The sequence below is a fragment of the Chiloscyllium plagiosum genome, chromosome 17, assembly GCF_004010195.1.
Source record: "Chiloscyllium plagiosum isolate BGI_BamShark_2017 chromosome 17, ASM401019v2, whole genome shotgun sequence".
Classification (NCBI taxonomy): domain Eukaryota; kingdom Metazoa; phylum Chordata; class Chondrichthyes; order Orectolobiformes; family Hemiscylliidae; genus Chiloscyllium; species Chiloscyllium plagiosum.
The window spans coordinates 45,949,193-45,973,779 of NC_057726.1; the positions used below are offsets into that span (position 1 = coordinate 45,949,193).

At 38.7% G+C, this 24,587-nt stretch overlaps 1 protein-coding gene across 5 annotated transcripts in view; it reads right to left on the reverse strand.

Moving 5' to 3' along the window:
- The window catches only part of rpgrip1l (RPGRIP1 like), a 225,429-nt gene that overhangs the window by 84,861 nt on the left and 115,981 nt on the right, over positions 1 to 24,587 (reverse strand). For all 5 annotated transcript variants that reach the window (XM_043706988.1, XM_043706986.1, XM_043706987.1 and 2 more), the window contains exons 16-20: positions 23,953 to 24,104; positions 18,230 to 18,578; positions 15,635 to 15,840; positions 14,044 to 14,118; positions 8,794 to 8,895 (exon numbers count right to left, since the gene is read on the reverse strand). In XM_043706988.1, the coding sequence (XP_043562923.1) occupies positions 8,794 to 8,895; positions 14,044 to 14,118; positions 15,635 to 15,840; positions 18,230 to 18,578; positions 23,953 to 24,104 (884 nt within the window). The remainder of the gene's footprint in view (positions 1 to 8,793; positions 8,896 to 14,043; positions 14,119 to 15,634; positions 15,841 to 18,229; positions 18,579 to 23,952; positions 24,105 to 24,587) is intronic.

Here is a 24,587-nt window from a genome sequence, read left to right on the forward strand (position 1 = left end):
CTATAGTCTAATTACTAATTCTTGATTAGTGTAGACATCTGGTCCCTGCTTTCTATCAATCTTAGTCTGAAAATCTACATTGGGATATTGGATGTAAAACAATTGTTTTAACATTTAGTTTGACTTGAGGAATAGCAGGGTCCAATTTACAGCACATTTCCTCAATGTGTGGTATAGTGGACAGTGAAGAAGGCTATCTAGTAACGTATTCAGGCAAAAAGAAAAAGGTGGTGTTGTGGCATTGCTGGTTAAAGAGAATTAGCACAATAGTGACAAAAGGATATTAGCTCTGACAACGTGAGTCTGTAACGGTTCAGTTGAGAAATACCAAGGGGCAAAAAGCATTAGTTGGTGTCATATAAATGTCCCCAAACTGCAGTGGTGGTGTTAGGAATGGCACTGTATTGAAAATTAGAGACGCATGTGATAAGGGAATATCAGTGACCATGAGTGATTTTGATAGATTGGGGAGAGTTACTGAAAGGGATGACAATGGATAGGCAATGGCAAACATTCAAGGAATGCATGGAGAACTGCAACAATTTTTATTCCTGTCCAGCACAGAAGCAAAATAGAAAGAAGGCCAATCCATGGATTACAAAGGAAATTAGAGACAATAACCAGTCCAAGGTAGAAGCATACAAATTGGCCCAGAAAAATAATAGGATTGGGAGCAGCTTAGAATTCATAAAAGAAGGATGAAGGGATTGATTAAGAAGGGGAAAATACAGTACGAAAGTAAGCTTGCAGGGAACATAAAGACTGACACTAAGAATTTCTATAAGTACATGAAGAGAAAGAGATTAGTGAAGACAAACGTAGGTCCCCTACATACGGAAACAGGGAACGTATAATAGGGGACAAAGAAATGGCTGAGCAACTGAATACATACTTTGGTTCTGTCTTCATAAAACAGAACACAAATTGGACACCAGAAATGTTGCAGAACACAAGATTTAGTGAGAGGGAAGAACTGAGGGGGATCAATATTAGTAGAGAAAAGGTGCTGGGAAAATTGAAGGGACTGAAGGTGGATAAATCTACCTGATAATTTACATCCCACAGTACTTAAGGAACTGGCTCTAGAAATAGTGGATGTATTGATCGTCATCTTCCAGGATTTATAGACTCTGGTAGAGTTCCTGCAGATTGGAGGGTAGCTAATATTACTCCAATATATGAAAAGGGAGGTAGATAGAAACAAAGGAATTATAGACCAGTAAGCCTAACATCGTAGTGGGGAAAATTCTCAAATTTGTTATCAAGAATTTCATAGCAGAGCATTTAGAGAGCACAGCTTTTGGAAGAATCAGACAGAGTCAGCACGGATTTATGAAGGGAAAATCATGCTTGACAAATCTGTTGGAATTCTATGAAGATGTAACTAGTAGAGTTGACAAGAGGGAAACAGTGAATATGGTATATTTGGACTTTCAGAAAACATTTACAAAGTCCCGCATAAGAGATTATTGTGCAAGATTAAAGCACATGGGATTGGCGGTAACTGTTTTGAGATGGATAGAAAACTGGCTTGCAGAGACGAAACAAAGACTCGGAACTAATGGGTCCTTTTCAAATTGGCAGGCAGTAATTAGTGGGGTACCACAGGAATCAGTGCTAGGACGCAGCTATTCACAATATATATGAATGATTTGGATGAGCGAACAAAATGTACCATCTCAAAGTTTGCAGATGATAGTAAGTGGGGTGAGAGGGTGAACTGTGACAAAGATGTAGAGATGCTTCAGCATTATCTGGACAGGCTGGGTGAGTGGGCAAATCATGACAGATGCAGTATAATTTGGATAAATGCAAGATTATTCAATTTGGAAGCAAAAATAAGAAGGTAGATTACTACCTGAATGGCTATAAATTGGGAGAGGGGAACATGCAATGGGACCTGGGTGTCCTTGTGCACCAGTTGCTCAAGATAAGCATGTAGGCAATAAGGAAGGCAAGTGGTATGTTGGCCTTCATTGTGAGAGCTTTCAAGTACAAGAGCAGGGGTGTGTTGTTGCAGTTATGCAGGGCCTTGGTGAGGCCACACCTAGAATACTGTATTCAGTTTTGGTCTCCTTTTCTAAGGAATGATGCTCTTGCTGTCGAGGGAGTGCAGTGAAGGTTTACCAGGCTGATTCTGGGGATGATGGGACTATCGTATGAGGAAAGACTGACTAGGTTAGGATTGTTTTCATTGGAATTCAGACGAGTGAGGGAGATTTCACTGAGACTTGTAAAATTCTGACAGGACGAGACAGGGTAGATGCAGGGAGTATGTTCCCGATGGTTGGTATGTTCAGAAACAGTCTGAGGATTCGGGGTGGACCATTTAGAACAGAGATGTGGAGACATTTCTTCAGCCAAAGAGTGGTGAGCCTGTGGAATTCATTATCACAGGCAGCAGTTGATGCCAAAACATTGAATGTATTCAAGAGGTGGCTAGCTAAAGCACTTGGGGTGAATGGGATCAAAGATCATGGGGAGAAAATAGAATTAGGCTATTGAGTTGGACGATCAGCCATGATCATGATGAATGGTGGACCAGGCTCGGAGGGCCTCCTCCTGTTCCTATCTTTTATGTTTCTATCTAAAAGAATAAAGAAATCTTGATCAATTGGGCTGAAGAGTGGCAGATGGAGTTTAATTTGGATAACTGCAAGGTATTGCATATTCTTAAAACAAACAAGGGCAAGACTTAAACAATTAAACGTGGGACCTTGGTAGTGTTGGAGAACAGAGAGACCTGGGTGTTCAGATATATGTTTGCATCACATATAGATAGGTGGTGAGGAAGGTGTTTGGGAGGCTTGTCTTCATTATTCAGACCTTTGAGTACAGGAATTGGTACGTTATGTTGAGGTTGTACAAGACATTGGTGAGACCTCTTCTGGAGTACTGTGTCCAGTTTTGGTCACCCTGTTATAGGAAGGATGTTATAAGCTGGAGTGGATTCAGAAGAGATTTACCAAGATGTTTCTGGGAATGGAGGATTTGAGATTTAAGGAGAGGTTGGGACTTTTTTTATTGGAGTGTAGGAGGTTGAGGGGCTACCTTTTTTACACAGAGGGTGATTAGCATGTAGAATGAACTTCCAGAAGAAGTTGTGGATGTGGGTAAAGTTACAATGTTTGAAAGACATTTAGATAAGTACATTAATAAGAAATGTTTGGAGGGATATGGGGTCAAGGATAGGCAGGTGGGACTAGTTTAGTTTGGGATTATGGTCGGCATGGATGAGTTGGACCAAAGAGTCTATTTCTGTGCTTTATGACTGTATGTCACTGAGTTGTAACACATGAGAAAAGGTTGAGGTTAGCTCAGTACTATTTGGAGTTTAGATAAATGAGTGATGCTTCTACTGAAACACATAAGACTCTGAGAAGCCTTGACAGGGTACATGATGAGAGAATCCTTCCCCTCAAGGGGAATCTGGAACTAGAAGGCACAATTTAAAAACATAGAGTCATCCATTTAAGACTGGGATGCAAATATTTCTTTTTCTGAGAGGTTCTTTAGTCTATGGAATTCTTTTCTACAGAGAGCACTGGGAGAGCGGGTCATTGATTATATTCAATGTTGATTTCAACAGATTTTTGATCAACAAGAGAATCAAGGGTTAGGTTGGGGAGGGGGATAGGTGGCAGAAGGAAGGAAAGAGGAATTAAGGCACTATCAGCTGTGATCTGACTGTATGGTATAATAGACTTCAGGGACTGAAATAGCCAATTCCTTTCCTTTTTTATGTTTCTTCTCCAAGTCCAAGTCTCCTTATTTAGAAACCAATAACCTTCTACCCCAAACTCTGCTATATTGAGAGAGGCAAAGGCATACTGAAAATAGGAGTTAAGGAAACTACATGGTGGCGATTAGTTTATTGTATAATATAGCATCTCGTGTTTTACTTTATGCAGATAGATTGGAATGTACACTTTCAGCTTTTTTCTATTTTGTGTTTACAGTAGTATAGAACTATTGGTGAATGGGGAAAAGTGCTGAAATTACTGACACATTTCATTACTTATTTGATCACAAAGCACCTCTCATCCTATTTTTGTACCTCCCCTTTCTGCTGCATTTCTTTTTTTTCTACATCCTTGTTCACCTCCTCTTCAGACTCAAACCTCATAATAGTTAAGCAGTGCAGTATGCAGTATACCACCATAAATTTTGATTGCAGCTTAGCTGGGTATATGAAGGAATCTGAACATTCCGGGCAATGGAATCTTTTCTTCAAAATGCAGATGTTGTGCTCTATACTCTGCTTTGTGGCAACATGGCTTTAATTGTATGCCTACTGTGAACATGGGCATGGGTTCTGCACCACAATCACGATCTATATGATCAGTAGGTAACCACTACTGTTCAGCCTTCGATTTGCTGTGGTAGATGAAATACAGATAGAACAAAGAACTGGCACAGATCTAAGGAATCATTACTACTGGTAGGATGTAGACATTAGGGACAATGCACTACTTGTAATGACACACCAGTTTCAATTTGAAGCTGTAAGATTCCCTTTAGTGCAAGAAGGTTACAGAATTCACCTAAGGCACTACCAATGTGTATAAAGTCATTGTGCATAATAAAGAAGCCAATTGACATAAACTCTCATGCTGGGCCTGCTTGTCTCTGATAAGAGAAAATCAAAAGAGACACCCAATTACCTTTCTTGATCAGCACTATGCTGCAAACTATGAGATACTGCTTATGCTTTCAGCAGTAAACTGGAGGAAGCCAGATATACAGAGGTTAGAGCCATAGTCACTTTGACAGCCACGGCGTGTAGCATTGAGGTTGTGGTTGCAGTTGTAGCTGTAGCAGTGCTGTCTTAAGAAGAGGTAGATCTTGGGCCAGAATCTTAGGGAGGTGATAGGGATCTTGGCCACTGGTTGGAGATCACTTGCTGTATTTTCTAGGGAAGACTACTACACAAGTGCCACGAATGTACTGAGCAGACCAGTATCAGGCCACCTACCAGGATCAAGAAGCCAATCAGAGGCCTGTAGCTCTACTGAACAGTAGCACAACTGAGTAGATGGCGCCTGCTACTGATACAATACCCACCTGAGGCCTTGGATTGTTGCTAGATCTCTGGCCAGAGATGGTGTGGTAGGGGAAGATGGTGAGCAACAAGGAAGAAGTAGCTCTTAGTAGGCCTCCCAACTTCCTGATGCCAGATCCCTTAGTTAGATACTGAAGCTTTTGAAGAGGAGTTTCACATGGGATCCTGAAAACAACATTGTATGTATCTTGTTCCCTGTATGGTGGGCACCCACCTCCTCTGCAAACTCCTGGGTTAATACCAGTGATGGTGGGATGAGGCCCTTAATGGCATTAATTGCTGAAACTGAGTTTTCTTGCCAACCAATCAGCATGCTTTTACCATGCAGTATAAATTGTTGCTCCCTTTGAGATTTGGGATTCTTGCATCTGTCCTGATGAGTACATGATGAAAAACATCAATGTGTCTCATATTACTTTAACACTCAAGCCTAGAACTACTAAGTAATTATTAGACAAATTGTTCTTAATTCTACCAGAAACAAAATACTATCAATGCTAGAAATCTGAAATATAAAACCAAAAGTACCCAAAGACCCTCAGCAGACAAGTCAACATTTAAACAAAAAGACAATTGTAATTGTTAATCCTGCACTTCTTTTTTCAATTGAATAGCCAGCTCTTAATACTATTCTAATGAAGTAGCACTGAAATTATGAAAATGACTATATGACCATATCACAGCATCATAATGTGCAGAAGATGTTCATTTGGACAATCATTTCTGTGATCACTAGATATCAAGATATGGTCATCAGATACAACGAAAGAAATCTGTTGTAATGAACAGGATTGTGGCTCTCTTCTTATGTTATTCACTCAATGTTAAACAGTTTTAGATAAAGTCCAAGCAGAATTTTCTAATTAGAGTTAATTAGAACCACAAACCATAAATCTCAAGCATTTGAAAGCTCCTTCAGCATTATAAATCTGTTCAGAAAGGTAATGATACATCTCAGTGGCAAGGTGAGGCTTGAACCTGAATTTTCTGACCCAGAGATAGATGCATTAACACTGCACGATGGAGTCTACATATTTGAGTATTCTTTAGGAAAAGAGATAAACCAATTTGATCTGAATTATAAAACAAACAAACAGCTCAATTTAGCACCATAACTAAAAAAAACTGGGGGATCAAATTAAAATAAGTGCATCCCCACTGTGCCTAATGGCCTATGAAATCTCTGGACACCCTCGAGCCCTCTTCAAGGACACCCAGGTAAAATGTAACCCCGAAAGAGGGAAGGCAATCAGGAATTATGACTCCCTCCACAGCTCATTGTTTAGACTGATGAGTGCCTATTATGACCAGGCACAGACCAATGCAGAGATCCTACAACTTGCCTGCACCCCTCTGCATAGACCGCTCAAAGATAAGGTGTGTTTAGGTGAAGTGCAACGTAAAATTCAACAAACCACTCCTTAAATGAAAAAAAGGTACAATCTCCTGCAATCAATGTTTACATGGTCCATGGACTCTGTAGAATAGCAGTTGGCCTATTGGGAGTCCAAATACATTTGAATACAATTAACTAACTAGCTCACAATACCTGCCTGCCTTGGTATCTTTATCTTCTAGGTATTTAGCATCCTATTAATATCTTTGGATATTAACATTTTAGTGAAACACTACTATGCTGTTACCACTCTGTGCGTAGAAATTTTTGATTCCATTCATTGGTTATGACAGTATTTTGGAAAATGCTATTCTAAAAGTCTCAGTTGCAGGGAATTTGCTTGGCATTATAAATATGCTGTTGACTTCAATGCTTGGGCTTGAAGTACTGGCTGTGATCTGTACTCTGATTTCAGTTGTTTCTGAATACTGAGAAAAGATTTCTTGGCTGAGACCATTTACATGGACTTAGGTCCATATGAAAATAGCTACAATATGGAGAAAAACTCTCTAGAGGCAAGAAATTGGACCATGTGTCCCTGTTCCCAAATACAAACTTGTGCAATTTTGTGGGTCTGTGTTCAGTGGTCTACTTCATTGACACAATATTCAAGCCTGCAAGGAAGAGAACCGAAAAGACATTTGTCCCTTGAAATTGCTAATGAGGGTCTTCATGCTGAGCAAGAACCCCAGCCACTGAAAACTAAGCAGGTTTTCCAAAAGTCCTTGAAGGAACATTAGGAGTTGACAATGAAAAGGAATATTTCTTCTGTTTAACTTATCTCCATTTTGAAACAGTAGAACACCATAAGATTAAGAAGCAGAAGTAGGCCAATCATTTCAAGAGCGTAATATCCTTTGAGGAGAAAAAGTTGTTTAAGAAACTAGGAGTTTTCAGCCATGGTAATTTCTCATCTTTAGGAGAGACGTCAAAACGGACCATTTAAGACCATGAGACCATAAGACATAGGAGCAGAAGTAGGCTATTCTGCACATAGAGTTCACTCTATTATTCAATGAGAACATGGCTGATCTAATTATCTTCATCTTCTTTTCCACCCAAAGCCCTTGATTCCCTTACTAATCAAAAATTGTCTATCTCAGCTTTGAATATACTTAATAACCCATCTTCTACAGCCCTCCACAGTAAAGAACTCCACACATTCATCATCCTCAGAGGAAAAAAAATCCTTATCTTTGTCTTAAATGGGTGACTCTTTACTTGGGAGATTATGCCTTCTGGTTCTAGACTCTCCGACAAGGGGGAACTATCTCTCCACATCCACCCTGTCAAGTCCCATAACAAATTTATATACATCAATATGTCTCCATTGTTCTTCTAAATGCCAATGAGTACAAATCTAATCAACCTTTCCTCATAATTCCTCCAAACTCAGGATCAATAGTGAACCTTATCTGGACTGCCTCTTTCTTTCCTTAGATTAGGCATCAAAATTCTTCACAATGTTCCAGTTGTAGTCTGACTAGTACCTTGCATAATTACAGGAAAACCTCCCTATTTTTACACTTCATTCCTTTCGAAATAAAGCCTATAGTCAAGAAGCAGTACTGTTAATGCTGACTCCTTAGGGGCTGCTGTCAGCCAACATTATCCAAAATACTCCGAATCCAGGTCTTCTCCACTTCCTTCCCAGAACCATCTTTTCAAGGTTTGCTGTCAGGAATGTGACCAACTCAAATAAGTTAGGAGTCAAGCAGCTATGGCTGCCTTTTGGCATCTGCAGCACACCAGAACTTTGCTGACAAAGCCCAAGTTACAAATTGGACATGTTCTGAGGCAAGTCACCTCTTTTAAGTTTCAAAAGTGGCCTGAACCAATTTGTAGTCTTTGTTTATTTTCTGAAGATATACGCTTGTTGGTACAAACAATTCATGAAGATTCTCCACTATGTAACTAAAAATGAACAGAAACAAAATCTCATGTCTTGAAATCAGAATGTAAGAAAATGGCCAAAAGTGACAACTTGAGCTTTGGGACATGCAGGACTAACTTCATTTTAAACTTTATACATATTTCTTTAAGTAAGGCTTTGTAAAGCTGTTAATGTATTCTTCTTTTCTGGTTATCATCTGCAGAATGAAAAAAAAAATCTGCCAAGGCACTATTTCTTTTCTATTGCAATCATTTTTCAGCACAATGAACACAGCCCATCAATACCATCCATCAGGCCAAGTTTGACAACAATGGTCAGACAAGGAAGGAACTGGTTCACATTTAATACAAAAGAAAGTTACCCTAATGATTTAACTCTTTAAAACAGGCTATAAAAATGTATAGAACTCCACCAAGTCAGAATAAGATGTTTTTCACATACCTGATTAATTGGTTCCGGCTCTGTTGTAGCAATTTTTACCTCATTTGTTTTGCTTGTAACATCAGCAGTATGGACGTCAGAATGTTTTGTTCCTTTAGTTAGCTTCAAATTGATAAAACACAAATGAGTTAGATACACAACCAACAATCACTGACGTAATTAGTAACCTTTTTTAAACAATTATGTTAAATTATTGCAAGTTGTTGACTTCAGTTGCAAGGTATGAAAGTAAGGCAGTGGAGTTCTACTGAATAAAACGATGCAAATGACAGAAAATTGAAATGAAAGCAAGTCCTTCAATGTCAAAAGAGAAGTTAGCACTATGGATAGTAAATGTGAAAAGTAAAGGATGGAAAAATCCCTTAACCCACCTTATCCCCTAGCATTGCAACTCACTCATCTGAGCATACACGTAAAATTCAACTTCCTATTGAGTTTGCTTTAACTCGCTTACCTTGTCAATAATTTCAAGAGCACACTACCGTTTGAGGAAAAAAATAACCTTCCACATTCAAGTCTAAATTATTTATATAACCACAAACAGCAAGGGTCGTGACACTGACAACACAGCGGAACCCCACTAGACACAGGCTTCAAGTCACAAAAACACTGCTCTGCTTCCAATCACTCAGCTAATTCTGTATTTAATTTACCAAATTTCTTTAGATCCTATGAGCTGTTACCCTTGTTATCAGTCACCCATGTGGGATCTTATCAAAAACCTTGCTGAAGTCCAAGCAGACCACATCAAATGCATTGCCAGCATCGACAGACCTTGTCACCCCTTCAAGAAATTCAGCCAAGTAGGTTAGACATGCCCACCTCTTGATTAATCCTTGCCTCTCCAAGTGCAGGTTAATTCTGTCCCTCAGAATTGCTTCCAACAATTTCCCACTGCCAAGGTTAGACTGACTGACCTGTAGTTTCCTGATGTATCTCTTGCCACCTTCTTGAATAATGGTAACACATTGGCTGTTTTCCAGTCCTTTGGCACCTCTGCTGTGGCCAGGGAAGAACTGAAAATTATTGTCAATACACCTACTATTTCATCCTTTACCTCACTCAACAGCCCTGGAATATATTTCATCTGGTGGAGGTTTACCCACTTTTAAGCCTGCCATACCATTCAGAACCTCCTGTCTATGCTAACGTCTTTAAGTATACTACAGTTCTTCACCCTGATTTCTATAACCACATTGTGTCAATGTTCACTAGTGAGAGAGACAAAGTATTCATTTAGAACCCTACCTATGTTCTCTGGCTCCATGTACAAATTAGCATTTAGTATTAATCTGCATGTCTGACCAATTTGATTGAGTTTTTCAAAGAGGTAATCAGGTGTATGGGTGAGGGCAAGGCATTCAACATAGTCTACTTGGACTTCACCAATGCTTTCAATAAGGTCTTTAATGGCCCTACTCTTTCCCTAGTTAACTTTTATCCTTAATGCTGAGTTTCCTTGTAAAATAACTTAGGATTTCTTTTATTTTACTTGCCATTATTTTTTCCTGCCCCATTTCTGCTTTCCTGATTTTCTTTTTAATCTTCCCCTTGCACATTCTGCACTTCTCTAGGTCTTCTGCTGTTTTAAGCCCTGGGTGTCTGCCATAAGTATTTCTTTTTTGCTTTATCTAATACCGTGTATCCCTTGATATCTAAGGTTTGCGGAATTTGTTGATCGTACTTTTTGGATTTATTGGAACATGTTGGCCCCATATTCTCCCCAATTCCTTCTGGAATGCATCCCACTGCCCTGACATAAATTTACTTAAAAATATTTGCTTTTAGTCCACTCCGGCCAAAACATACCTGATCTTCTTAAAATTGACCTTCCTCCAGTTTAGAAGTTGGATTTCAGATCCATCCTCGTCTTTTTCTATAACAACCTTGAATCTATTTGAGCTATGATCACTATCTACAAAATGTTACCTCACTGATATTTCAACTACGTGTCTGGTCCCATTACTTAAAATTAAGATGAGGACCACTCTCCCCCTCTCTCTCTCATAGGGCCTTCTACATACTGTCTTCAAAAAATCTCCTGGATGCATTTTAAGAATTCTGCTCCCTCTAAACACTATCATTACCCCAGTTAATGTTGGGGAAGTTGAAATCCCCTACTATCACTACCCTATTACTATCACTACCCTATTTCTCTTAAATTTGCCAACATATCTGTTCTTCTATTTCTTTTGGACCATTAGTGGACCTATAGTACACTCCTAGCAATATGATTTCTCCTTGTTGCTTTTTAAGTTCTACCTATTTGCCTTCATTTGAGGAGCCTTCTAAGATGCCATCCCACCTACTGCTGTAATTGATTTCCTGATCAAAATTGTCACACCCCTTCCTCTTTTACCTCCTTCCCTGTCTCAGTTGAAGACCCTATATCTGAGAATATTAAGCTGCCAGTTCTGCCCCTCCCTCAATCATGTTTCCGTGATAGCATTGACATCATATCTGCATGTTTTAATGAGCTGCATAAGTTTGTATTACATTTATATAAAATCCTGTTGCTGCTCCTGATGTGCTTTGCTGCTGACCTCAATAGATCAGGTTTAATTCCTTGGTTTGGTGATAATGGCAGAGTACAAAATATGCCAGGTCGTGAGATTACAGATTGATCATGGTTGAATACAATTCTGGTGCTGATTTTCTACAGTGCAACATAGATACCCTGTTTAGACATGCTGGATCTGTTCTGAAGCTAATGCAATTAGACAATGGATGGGGGTTTTCAACATGATGACAGGCTTTGAAGTGGTCATTTCTACTAACACTGCCAAGGATAGATGTACTGTGAAAGGTGGGTTTTCAAATTCAAGGCCTATTAAGGTTTTTTCTTTCTCTTTGTTTTTTCACCACCTACTGCAGGTTCAGTCTAGCCGTTGTGTCCTTTAGTCTCAGTCAATTTGATCTGTACTAGTACTACTGAGGCATGCTTGCACTAATATATTAATGGGGGGGGGGGGGGGTTGGAGGAGAATGGGATATCGGAATTTACAGGGGATTTCTTTGTCTGTTTCTGATTTGATACTAATAAGGTTCTTGAGGTCTGAAATCAATATTAATTGACTCTCAGGGCTAATCCCTGAGATTTGCTACTACTGGTGGGATTGTCCTGCTACTGGGAAAAAACATACCGATGGATGATGATGGAAAAATCTGTGATATTGATTGTAAGGATTGGTTTAGTCTGACTTTGTTGGGCTGTTGCTTGAAACAAATAGAAATCATAAAATTGAAATACAAATAGAAAGTGCTGGAAATATTCAACATGTCCATTCACCATTTTGAAAGGACAAAAGACAGATTCATATTTCTTCAATCTTTCTTCAATAGTCAAAAGCAAAAGGTAAGCCAGATGTTTTTGATGGGTATGAAGGCATCAAGACGAGATATGGACCTCACACGATGGGAAGGGAAAGCTTGAAGAGTGTGAAATATTTTAAACAAGAAACATGTTTTCAAGCCCATATGTGTTCCTGCCACCATTTTCACAGCAATCTAATGTACTGCTGCGGAGAGACAAACAACTGATTAGAATATTTAAATTAGGCTTATACTGTGCAATCAGAGATCTTCTCAGAGCTAGGTAAACACAGCCATAAAAGGAGGTGGGAGATGCCGACACAGTAAAATATGAATACTTAGAGCATTTCCCATGGCGCCCCTGGATTCTCAACGTAACATTTTGGGCAGCATGATGGCACAGTGATTAGCAATGCTGCCTCACAGCGCCAGGGACCCGGGTTTGATTCCCACATTGGGCAACTGTCTGTGTGGAGTTTGCACATTCTCCCCGTGACTGCGTGGGTTTCCTCTGAGTGCTCCAGTTTCCTCCCACAGTCCAAAGATGTGCAGGTCAGGTGAATTGGTCATGCTAAATTTCCCATAGTGGTAGGTGCATTAGTCGGGGTGAATATAGGGTAGGTAAATGGGTTTCGGTGGGTTACTCTTCGGAGGATCGGTATGGACTTGTTGGGCCGAAGGGCATTTCCATACTGTAGGGAATCTAATCATAATCAAATCTAATCATTTTGCCTCCCTTTGCTTATTGCAGCCCGTGTCAACACTTTTCCAATATAAATGTACCTAACTGCCCCAAATCAGGGCACAACCTTGGAAATGTGGCGAGACATTTGAGACCTCCATGGTACTTTGCTAGATATTACAGCTATTGTGTGGAATGGTCAAACAAATATTTTGGAAATCTCAAAACAAAGAGGAGTAAGTGATATATCCCAGTTAACCAATTAAAAATTATACAAAGATCAATGGAACAAGGAAATACATGAGAAATAATATAAGAAAAATTCAGAAATAACTGCAACGGAAAAAAATTTAAAATAAAAAGAGAAATGCTGCAAGTTTACGCAGGTCACCAGTAACCGAGAGAGGGAAAAACATACCAGCATCCCAATTCAGGTCCCTCACATCCTCGCACACTCCCAAACCAATGAAGTGCCTAACTTTGCAGAACCAATCAAGTCTGACCAAAACTGTTAGCCCAGAACTAAAGAGCTTTAATTAACAAGTCTCAATTGATACCAAAGATTAGAAAAACGTTTTCTCACAAAGTACATGCAAAACACGCTCTCAGGAAATGTACTTCATTAAATTCTTCAAAAGGAGGTGGATAAATATCTGGTTGCAGGCAGGATTGGCAGCAAGAGATAGGTCAATGCTAAGAAGATAAAATACTTAATGGAAAGTAAAAACAAAGGTTTATGTATTTCTCGGATGCCAAACGTTATTGGCGAGTAGAAGCTTAAAACTCGAAAGTAGAAATGTGACATTTGTTTCACATTCCTAGAGGTTCAGACAGAATTCATGCAGGCAGAATTTCTCGGGAAATTAAATCACTCTGGGTGACTGTAAATACTTAGAGGAAAGAATCTGTAGGATGAAAAGACCTTTCCTAATTGTATTTGCAATTGTTTTTTGATATTCCATTTTCAAGCTTTGAATAAATTAATTTATAATTCCTCATATTTTGTCTGCCATTAGCTTAGTGAAAATGGCGTCTCATGATTGAAATGCATTACACAGCATGATTTTCATGTTGTTGCATGGTAGACAGAAATTAAAATCGCCATAGAAAGTTAAGATGTCTTTCTGAGTTCAGGTTCCATTTTAACATCGTGTCAGTGCTAGTTATGACTACTGAACCTTGTTAGAATTCCACATTACAGTAGATATTTGATAGTCCACTGCAGCAAAAAATGGCCAGTAATATAATTCACTTACGACACTCTCAGAAGGATCCATATCTGCCCACGATACTCTTCTTTCTTCACGATTAGATATTTGCTTTTTCGGTTTCTGCACCAAACAACAAATTCCATGGAATCTTTAAAGATTTTGATGTTTATTCTTACATTACTAAGAATTTATCAATTATTCACTTTAATAGTTTCCCCTTGTTAGTGCCCAAGCATATACTTTCGGTCGTCAAGATTAGAGTAGTGCTGGAAAAGCAGAGCAGGTCAGGCAGCATCCGAGGAGCAGGAAAATCGATGTTTCGGGCAAAAGCCCTTCATCAGGAATGAGGCCGGGAGCTTTGAAGGTGGAGAGATAAATGGGAGGGAGGTGGGGTGGGGCTGGGGAGAAGGTAGCTGCAAGTGCAATAGGTGGATGGAGGTGGGGGTAAAGGTGATAGGTTGGAGAGGAGGGTGAAGCAGGTAGGTGGGAAGGAAGATTGACAGGTGGACAAGTCATGAGGACGGTGCTAAGCTGGATGTTTGGAATTGCGGTAAGGTAGGGGGAGGGGAAATATGGAAACTGATAAAGTCCACATTAATGCCAAGGGGTTGAAGGGTCCCGAGGCAGAAAGTGAAGCATTCTTCCTCCAGGCGTCGGTTGGTGAGGGAGTGGCGATGGAGGAGGCCAGAGACCTGCATGTCCTCAGCAGAGTGGGAGATGGAGTTGAAATGTTTGGCCACGGGGTGATGGGGTTGATTGGTGCGGGTGTCCCAGAGATGTTTTCTGAAGCACTCTGCGAGAAGGCATCCAGTCTCCTCTCTACATTGATGCCATGACCTGTCCCACCTGTCAATCTTCCTTCCCACCTATCCACTCCACCCTCCTCTCCATCCACCTATTGCACTCTCAGCTATTTTCTCCCCATCCCACCCCCTCCCATTTATCGCTCCAAGCCTCATTCCTGATGATGAGCTTTTGCCTGAAACTATTTTCCTGCTCCTCAGATGCTACCTGATTTGCTGTGTATTTCCAGCACCACTCTAATCTCGATTCTAATCTCCAGCATCTGCAAGACCCACATCCGCCTATATACTTTATGTATCCAGGGGTTACGGTAAACATACTACTTTCTTAACTATTGACTAATTTTCAAAAAAATCATGAAAGCAATTCAATGAAAACTGTCCATTTGATTTTCCCTTTCCCACAAGAGATGATATCCTTGCTTCACATTTTTGTAGTAGTGCAGATAAATAAAGGACTGAGTGGATTGGTAAAATGGATCTTATTTTATACCACTTCCTGATCTTAGCTGCCAATGCTCCAATATTCTACATCATTGCACCTATCCATCTTCATCCATTTTAAACACAAGAATAAATTTTCTAATTGTTCCTGTTGTGCATTTTTACCCATTGAGAAGTCATGTGTGTGCAACAATAATTTTTCGTCCATTCATTTTAATGGCTTTCTACAGCTAATGAAGCAGATATTTTCCCTTACATAATTCTTCTGTCAGAGAAACAATATCAAGAATAAATTAAGCATGTTACAACTCATGGAAGTATTATCAACTTTGATAAACGGAGAAAATCAAGCAATATTTTAAATCATTCAATTGAATAAAATTAGTTACCAAAACTGGATCCTCAGATACTGTAGGTGAAAATTTGTTGAATTCCTCTTTTACTGGCAACTTTTCTCGTTCTTCCTTTGGGATTACCTCACGTTGATCAACTCTCATTATGGATTCATTTGATGGCAAGTATGAAGCCATCCATTTTATTTCAACATTTATTGTGCCATTGACTAGTCCTTCAAAATTCATGAGTTCAAATGTTCCTGGAAATAAATGAATTAAGATGCATAATAGGACACTTTTAATCATAGGAAAGTAGAACATAGGAGACGATCATCCAACCAGTTAAGCTGCTCCACTATTCCATATCATGGCCTATCATCGAATTCAATACCAATTTGCTATGCTATCTTGATATATTTTGAGGTCATCGGTATCTACAAATCTCACAAACACTGTCTTGATCCTATTCAATTACTGAGTTTTCATTGCTCTCTGGGATACAGAATTCCAAAGACTCACTACCTTCAGACTGAAGATCTCAGTTCTAAACAGCTTGCTCATTATTCGGAGTCTGTTCCTCTGGTTCTTGATGCCTCAGCCTGGGGAAATATATTTACTACAACTACCCTATCTAGCCTTTAAGAGCTTTGTAAGTTTCAATGAGATCACCTCTCACTCTTCTAAACACTTCAGAATATAGCCCCACTCTGTTCCAGAGGACAGTTGTGCCATTTTACAAAATAATCTGTTGAACTTCTGCTGTACTTCCCCTCTGAAAAGTACATACCTTCCCAGGCGAGGGAACAAAATTGAACATAATGCTCCTATCAAGGTTCTATGCAGTTAAATTAAGACATTTTTACTCCTCTGCTCAAATTCTCTTAAAAGACCGCATACCATTTGCCTTGATAATTGCTTGCTGCACTTGTACATTAGCTTTCAGTGAACTATGAACACAGATATTCAGGTTATTTTGGACAGTAACACTTCACAATCTCACTATTTACAAGTACTCTGCACCTTCACTCCTCCTGCCAAACCTCATTTATCCACACATTATATTCCATCTGCCATGCTGTTGTCAATTAACTTGACCTGCCTGAATCTCCTCAAAGCCTCTTTTCAGCATTTTCACAACACATCTAGTTTTTTTTGTCATCTGCAAATTGAAATGTTACATTTGGTTTGCACATCAAAATCATGGAAATAGATTGTGGACAGTTAGGTCCAAGCACTGATCTTTCCAATACCAGTTATAGCTGCTAACTGAGAATGACCCATTTATTCTTACTGTTTTGTTTCCGTTAATGAATTTTCAATCTGTGTCAGCCTTTTAGGTTGAATACATCCATTGATTCCCCCCTCTCTGCTAGAAACAAGCTAACAGAACTTGAATGGGTTTCTCAAACAGTAAGTCTCTTTCATAAAACCACAATATCTCTGCTCAATCATACCATTGTTTTCCAATTATCCAGTTATTACATCTTATATAATAGATTTTAATATTTTCCCCCAATGATGTCAAGCTAACAGGTTTAGAACTTCCTGTATTCTCCTTCTCTCCTTTCTTAAAAAGTGGGGTTACATTTACAACATTGTAAACTGTAGGGACTGTTCAGAATCTGTAGCATTTTGAAAGATGACCACCAATGCATTCATCATCTCCAAAGCCACCGGATGATTAGGATTTCTTAATTTTTAATCCCATTAATTCTTCAATACTACTTTTTTATTAGCATTAATTTCTTTCTGTTCCTCATTCTTACTCATTCCTTGGATCGTTAATATCTCTGGGAGACTTATTGTATCTTTTTCCATAAAAACAACAAAAATTAATTTAGCTTCTTCAACACCTCCTTACTTCCATTATAAATTTTCCAGTTTCATCCAGCCTCCAATGGACCAACCAAGTTATCAAACATCTTTGATAATCTTTTCCTTTCTATATTCTTATAGAAGCTATTGCAGCCCATTTTTATGTTTCCTGCTAATTTACATTCATATTTTTTTGTCTCCTTCCTTAGGAGTATCTTGGTCCTTCTTTGCTGAATTCTAAAATTCATGATTACAGTACTACTTACTTTGGCAACATTACAAACCTCCTCCTTTGATCTAATATAATCTTCTACTCCCTTTGTTGACTCACTTTCCTGTTGGCTTTTAATGCCTTAAAGGTCTGTTTGTTTAAAACCATGTAATAATTCTTTAAATACAAGCCATTACCATTTACAATGATAGAAAGGCAATGTATTTTCTCAATTCGCCACGACCAACTTGTCATTCATGCCTTCATAGTGTCCTTTAATTAGACTTATGACAGCTTCAGATTGAACAGCATGGCTTACAAATTTGATGGAAAATTCCTGCACATTTTGGTCACTCTTCCTTAAAGTTTGTATGATACCATGACTACTAATTATCCCCTTCTCATTGCATAATACCAGATCTAAAACAAAGAGGATATAAGAGAGAGGACCAAGTTAATCCTTTCAATTAAAGGGCACTAAAGCCAAATAGACCAGGTATCTTGATTATAGTTACCATCTGCTGGGTCAGGGCAGCTTTTATAGGGACTGTGGGATCTCAGATGGCTACGATTAACACAAAAAAGATTACATATCAAGAATAGCAAAGTATTTATATTATTACCTATGATATACTTGTTGTGAGCTAATGAAATAAGGGGAACTTTCGCTTTTCCTAGGTAAAAAGTATCATCAGGTTCTGCATCATCAAACACATAAACAGTTAATGATTCTGACTTTAAATATCGATCAAGTTCTGTATTAATTGGTACTGGAAATTTCATGTGATCATCAAACTGTGGGTTGTTGCTGTTTGGAATAATGGCTGTATCATGATCTGCAAAATCAAAGAACTTGTAGACAGCATAAGGATTTGGCTGGTGATTCTTCCTTCTGGCTTGCAGATTGTCACAGGATTTTATAATAATATGAAGTTCATTCAGATTACCATCTGTCAGAGCTGTAGTGTGTGCCTAAGGGTTCATAGAGAGAAAAAGACATTTTAATCAAAGGCTACTTCAGGTTTGCAAGCAGCTATATGCTTAAAGAAGTAGGCAGCATTTTTAACTCAACCCACTCACTTTGGAACTGATGAGATCAAGTACAATGCTGGCCTTTGACTATGCCTGATTTTATTCTCCACTTAAATTAGTGGAAAATCATCTTGGATACGGTGTAAAATCAAGGCTCCATCTAACCCCATGAGTGTCCCATTGTCAGGTTACTTTAAAATTGCCTTACCTTTGTTGTCATGTTAATATTTGCCCAATAGAACAGAAACATTCATGATAGAAGTGGGAAGGATAAAAAAAAAAACATATATCAACGTAACTTAATACAGCAAATTATAATTCTCTAGGTCAGGGCTTCCTTAAGTGTGGGTTGCAGTATGAAATTTTGGGGTAGCAATGTCTGACACCATAACTGTAGCTGTGGAGAAGAATCTCCATTCTGGTACCAGTTCTGAGGCTCCATGATGTATGCACTGATTGTATATTTTTGCCAAACAGCTTGTGGGAGGGGAGTGACTAAGATTCCTCCAGGGAACGTCATTGCGAATTCTGACTGGACGAACAATAAATGGGAAATGTTGGACATTGAGCAGTTGGAGGTTTGTGATGATATTTTGGCCAGGAAGTCGATTCTGTGTACATTAAACTCATTAATTCCTCATGTACATGGTGGCCTCCAATTTATATCCGAAGAGACTGAGTGATTTGACAAATAATTGTAGGTCAGGCCATTGGTAATTTATTTTAACAGAATTTCCATCTCCTGCAGCAAGATTCCTGATTTTTTTGCAATGCTAACAAGTAGGTAGGAACACGCTTGTAAACACAAGAGCACTATTCTTTACTTCCACAGCAGCTTACATTAAATTTGTCAAACCTTCTAATAACTGATCAGTGACTGTACAGAAAATAAATGCTTACTGTATGTAAGCTTAAAATCAACTGGTGTATTCATATACATCATTACAGTGGATTGGACAGAGCTTGGAGTAATTTTCCTGTCTCACCAAAGTTCTTACATGAATACTGTCTACATGATGTTAATAGAGCAGTGGGAAATTGGGAACAATTCTCCCTTTGACACTTCTATGTGTCTTAGAAAGAAAGAAGGAACAATTTGTATTTATACAGCATCTTTAAAACAGCAAAGAAGTAATGTCTAGTTAATCTCTTCCTTTGATATTGTCAGAAAATACTGAAACTCCATTGATTGTCTTTGCTATTATAGTTTCATTCCATGGAAAATATTGATTATTCCTGCTGCAGTAGTAGATGACATTTGTAAAACTCAGCAGCAGAGCTATCCATGTTATGTAAATCTACAAAAAAATCTGCAACATTTTTGGCTCATGCAACCAGAGCCTGAAGGTGCGAGTACAATTAAGTAGAGAAATGGGGCAGCACAATGGCTCAGTGCTTAGCACTGTTGCTCACAGCGTCAGGGTCCCAGGCTCAATTCCACCCTCAGGCGACTGTCTATGTGCAGTTTGCACATTTTTCCTGTGTCTGTGTGGTTTTCCTCTGGGTGCTCCGGTTTCCTCCCATAGTCCAAAGATGTGCAGATTGTGTGGATTGACCATGCTACATTGCATCCAGGGATTTTCAGGCTAGGTAGATTAGTCATGGGAAGTGCAGGGTTAGAGGGGTTGGGTATCTGGGTTGGATGTTCTTCAGAAGGTTAGTGTAGACTTGAGTTAAATGCCTGCTTCCATATGGTAGGGATTCTCTGATTCTACCAAACTGGAATCCTTGGCTCATGAACTTAAATAAATGGAATGCTAGCAGTAGTTAACCTGTTTGTTGGCAGATCAGCTAAAGTTGGCTGTAAAATTATATACATGCAAGATATTTTTAATCAAGGTGTTATGACACATATCTGGAGGTGGGATTTGAACTTTTGACTTTCTGGTCCAGAACTGTGCCAAATTAGACCTAAGCTATTTAAAGATAGCTTGCACCTCTTCTCGGGAGAATCAATTTGAGTAATCACCTCCACCCAAAGTCCTAATACAGAATCTCAGGTTGTGAGTGCAGATGCTCAAGCAAGTCCAAAATATCTAGAGCCAACTCCAGTGTTCAGTAGACAGAGTACTGATGTGCCGAATCCACATTTCTGTGACCAGGAAACGCTAGCAAAGGAGACCATAGCCATGGAAATAGAAATGGCAGCAATGCAGCAGGAAGGTTAATAACATTACACAAAGAGAGAATAGCTAGTGCATCTCCAAAAGTAAATTTAAAATGTTTTAAAATACTGCAACTGCAGTTGAAACTAGCCCAAAATGGTTAACCAGGCTCTTAACTTAATGAAGTAGAGTCTCCCTTGAAATAGTAATACCTGTCACATTAAGATCTGAAGAGCTGATGAACCAGGCACTGTCATTATTCAATTTTCCACATACAATTGTATTCAGTGCATAAATCCTCACTATTGTATTTTGATCAATAAGGTTGACAGGAGTAAAAGATGACTAAAAAGCACCTACACCTATATAGTGACCAATGCACTTCTGGTTCACCATGGTCAAATGTGCTTTTGCAAAAAATTGATTTGTTGAGACCAGTTGAAAGATGAACAAAGCGAAGGCTAATTTCATACCGGATGGACATTTTTTTAGGTGCAGTCAGTTGTACATTGAAAACTTGGCTCTCAGGAGAATCCTAGTTAAAACCATCAAGCTGTGTCCATCATTAGGATTGCAATGCTTAATCCAAACTCACTATGCTATTACTGTTTATGCAGGTATTCTGAGTTCTTCCTTTGTTGGTTAAGACATTAATTCATATTTCTTGATTACCACAAGAAGGGTGTTGAGTTAATCACTCGACAACAAACACACCTGGATGTGTTAGTTTTCTATCAGCAAGATTAGGAATTGATTCATGTAAACATAGTCAGGTTAGTCCAACAAAGAAAACAATTGTTATATTGGCCACGTTAATGATTAGAAAGCTAACTATACTTGTTAGCTGCTTTAAAACTCAAAGTTTTAACTCATAATGGAAGCCTGGTGCACAGTAATCCTTGTGAACATAGAGTTTGACCATCCTGACTTTACAGTCTTGTGAGCAGATAGTAGCAGCGTAGTTCTTTATTTCATCACCGTGAAAATTAATACTGCATCACTGCATGTAGGATAAATGTGGTATTAATATATTTATGTCTGAATCTAATCTAACTCCACATTTTGTACAGATTAAATGCCGAAGTGTGCTTCTTTCTGAGGTTTGTGTTTCAAAGTTTTGGTGGGTCTATATAGGGGTCCTGAGCCTGTCCATGTCATCAGTGTATCTGCTCAGCGACAAATAGTGGGCAGGCTTACAAGATTGCAGGCTCAGTCATAGGGACTGCAGTGGCCCCCTACGGGACAGGTAAGCACTGCTGAAGCAAGCATGTGAGCAGAAGAGTTCTTCAGTATGGAGACGCCTTTGGCTGCCTGCATAGAAACTATCATATACAGATGCATGAAGCCAATAAGGCCATTGAGGTTGATGAAAACACCTCCACGAGCTTACTCTTGGATGGGCCTGCAGTTTTGCACACCTCAGATCCAGTCATTGAGCTGTGCAGCCTCTCCTTCACCTTAGTTGAGCTGATGATCTCCAAACATTGTTTGGTTCCATTCAGGAATCAGTAGTATATCAATGTCAACACGAAATTACTCTTAAGCCATGTCTTAATTGGATTAATTTATTATCCTCCTCTGTGAACGAGGTAGCCAACCAAGCTTCCAGTGCATCCCTGAGGAATTCCCCCAGAGTTTGCAAAGTATTAACAAGCAGCTTCCAGTTACTTTCTCGTACCTTTGTCACTTTTGGGCTGGGAAAATTCAGTCCTTGTAGTCGGAGTTGACTTTGACTAACATCGAATTTGACATTTTCAGTGATGCTGCAAATTGCATTGAAATGCTTGAATAAGAGTTCTTCTGTGATCACAGTGGCATAACTGGTGTAAGATGACATTAGTTCAATTTAAAACCAAAAATTTGGAAATGCCTGTGTCTAATTTTAGGTGATACTGCATTGGCCCTGAACAGATACACAATTTGGCAACTGGGACATTTTCTTAAAAAATGAAATGGTCACATCAAGTTCCTATGTGCTAACACTCAAGGATCAATAAGTCATGCGGTAGTGAGGAAGTTGTAGTGGAAATTTGCAGTGTCAGTTGGCAAGGATGAAACATTTGTGACATTTCATAGAAGCAGCTTGGATTCTGCCTCAGTTTCCACCAGGCCTTATTTACGTTGGGTTGAGGGGAAGAGGGAAGTAGGTTAGAGATGTGACACTCACATGTGGGAAACCTGAACTCTGTGCTGAGTTCATAAAGCTCTCACTTTTGCTGGAGCAAGGGTCCATTGGGTATGAGTCTTTAGTGAAGTCATAGATGCTCCTGAAGGGCAGATACGGTCTATTGAGCTGTCAAGCTATCAAATTAGTGACATCCTAAACCCTTAAAAATAGAAAAGGTGCGTGCCAATACCTGAAAATTGAAAAATGTTTGTTTTAGTAATTTCAATAGTCCTGAGAGTTATCATTATACCAGTATTAATACTTCTGTGCTTTCTACAACATTTAAACATCAGATTGGGAGCCTTAGAGTTCACAGTTTTCTTGACAGCTAAAAGAGTTGGTAAATGATGAGGTGTAGTTCTGAATACAAATATTCGATTAAGTACTTGAAAGGATTTAAATGTCTTGAATGGACTTTCAAGAATTGTAAAATCTATAATAGATTTTAGAATGTTATTTTATTTCATCTCAGTATGACTCCTGATGTCTGCCTATGGTGGATACTGGGTGAAATAACATGGAAGATGTAAGGGCAAAGGGTGGTTGGGAAGGAAAGCTCTGCATTGGCATGAGTTCTCATGTATAGATGGGGTATGAAAGGTCAAGATTAAAGGGTCAAAGGCCAAGATAAAATCAATTAGAATCAAAATGTTCAAGATATGACTGCCTTCAATTTTGCAACTTACCAAGACAGAGCATTTTCCATTTTAAATCTATTATAAAGCCACATGAAATGAAGACACAAACTTGTGGCTTTAACATATATACTTTCAAAGAGCCATATGTCTAAGCAGGAGATAATTGAAGTTCAGTTAAATTCTTCTGCATTATTTACAACAGCTAATTATTGACCAGGCATGTGTTCGGGCAGCTACAGCTACCATAAAATTAAGTCTGTATTTTTTGACCAATGTAATAGGATTAAAAATCTCTGCATTCATTTATAAAAGCTCTATTATGACAAATATTTTTCAAAACATTCTTAAATGTCAAACTGAATAACTGTTAATGCAGTTAAAACGTATAAAGACAAAAAGTTCACCTGTTGCATTTGATCATCTGAATGATGATGGGAAGCTATATATCCTAGTGCTTTTGTTCGTTCTTTGTAAAGCCGAATAGCCTGAGCCATTGGCACACGTAGACGAAACCAATACTCGATTGTTCCATAATTTTCAGAATCTTGTCTGCCACCTACATTCAAATGGAGACTGGGTTTAAGACAGTCAGAGCAATTATGAAACATTAAACTGCATTTCATACTGAAGGAAGTTACGAACATGATAAATGCAATATTGCCTATATATATATATAGAGACAAAATAGTTGCTGTACTTTTAATAGTATAAGTCCCTGGATTTTGATTTCCTGATCTCCATGATGTTTTGGAATTAATAATATTAATCCTGGACAATCAGTAATCTGCACAATATCCTTTTAATTATGAATACAAATTGTAGATAAGAAACAAATTGTGTTGATTGATAGTACAAACACACTTATTGTAATTTATGATTTATTACACATTTGAGGCAGAATTTCCATTAAAAATATCAAATAATTTTCCATTGCTCCTGATAACATTTGCAGATGAATTATAAAAGATATCCAGAACAATCAGGCATAAGAAAAGAAGTGTTCCATGTTCAAAACACTGACTTATGTTAACAGATGTTG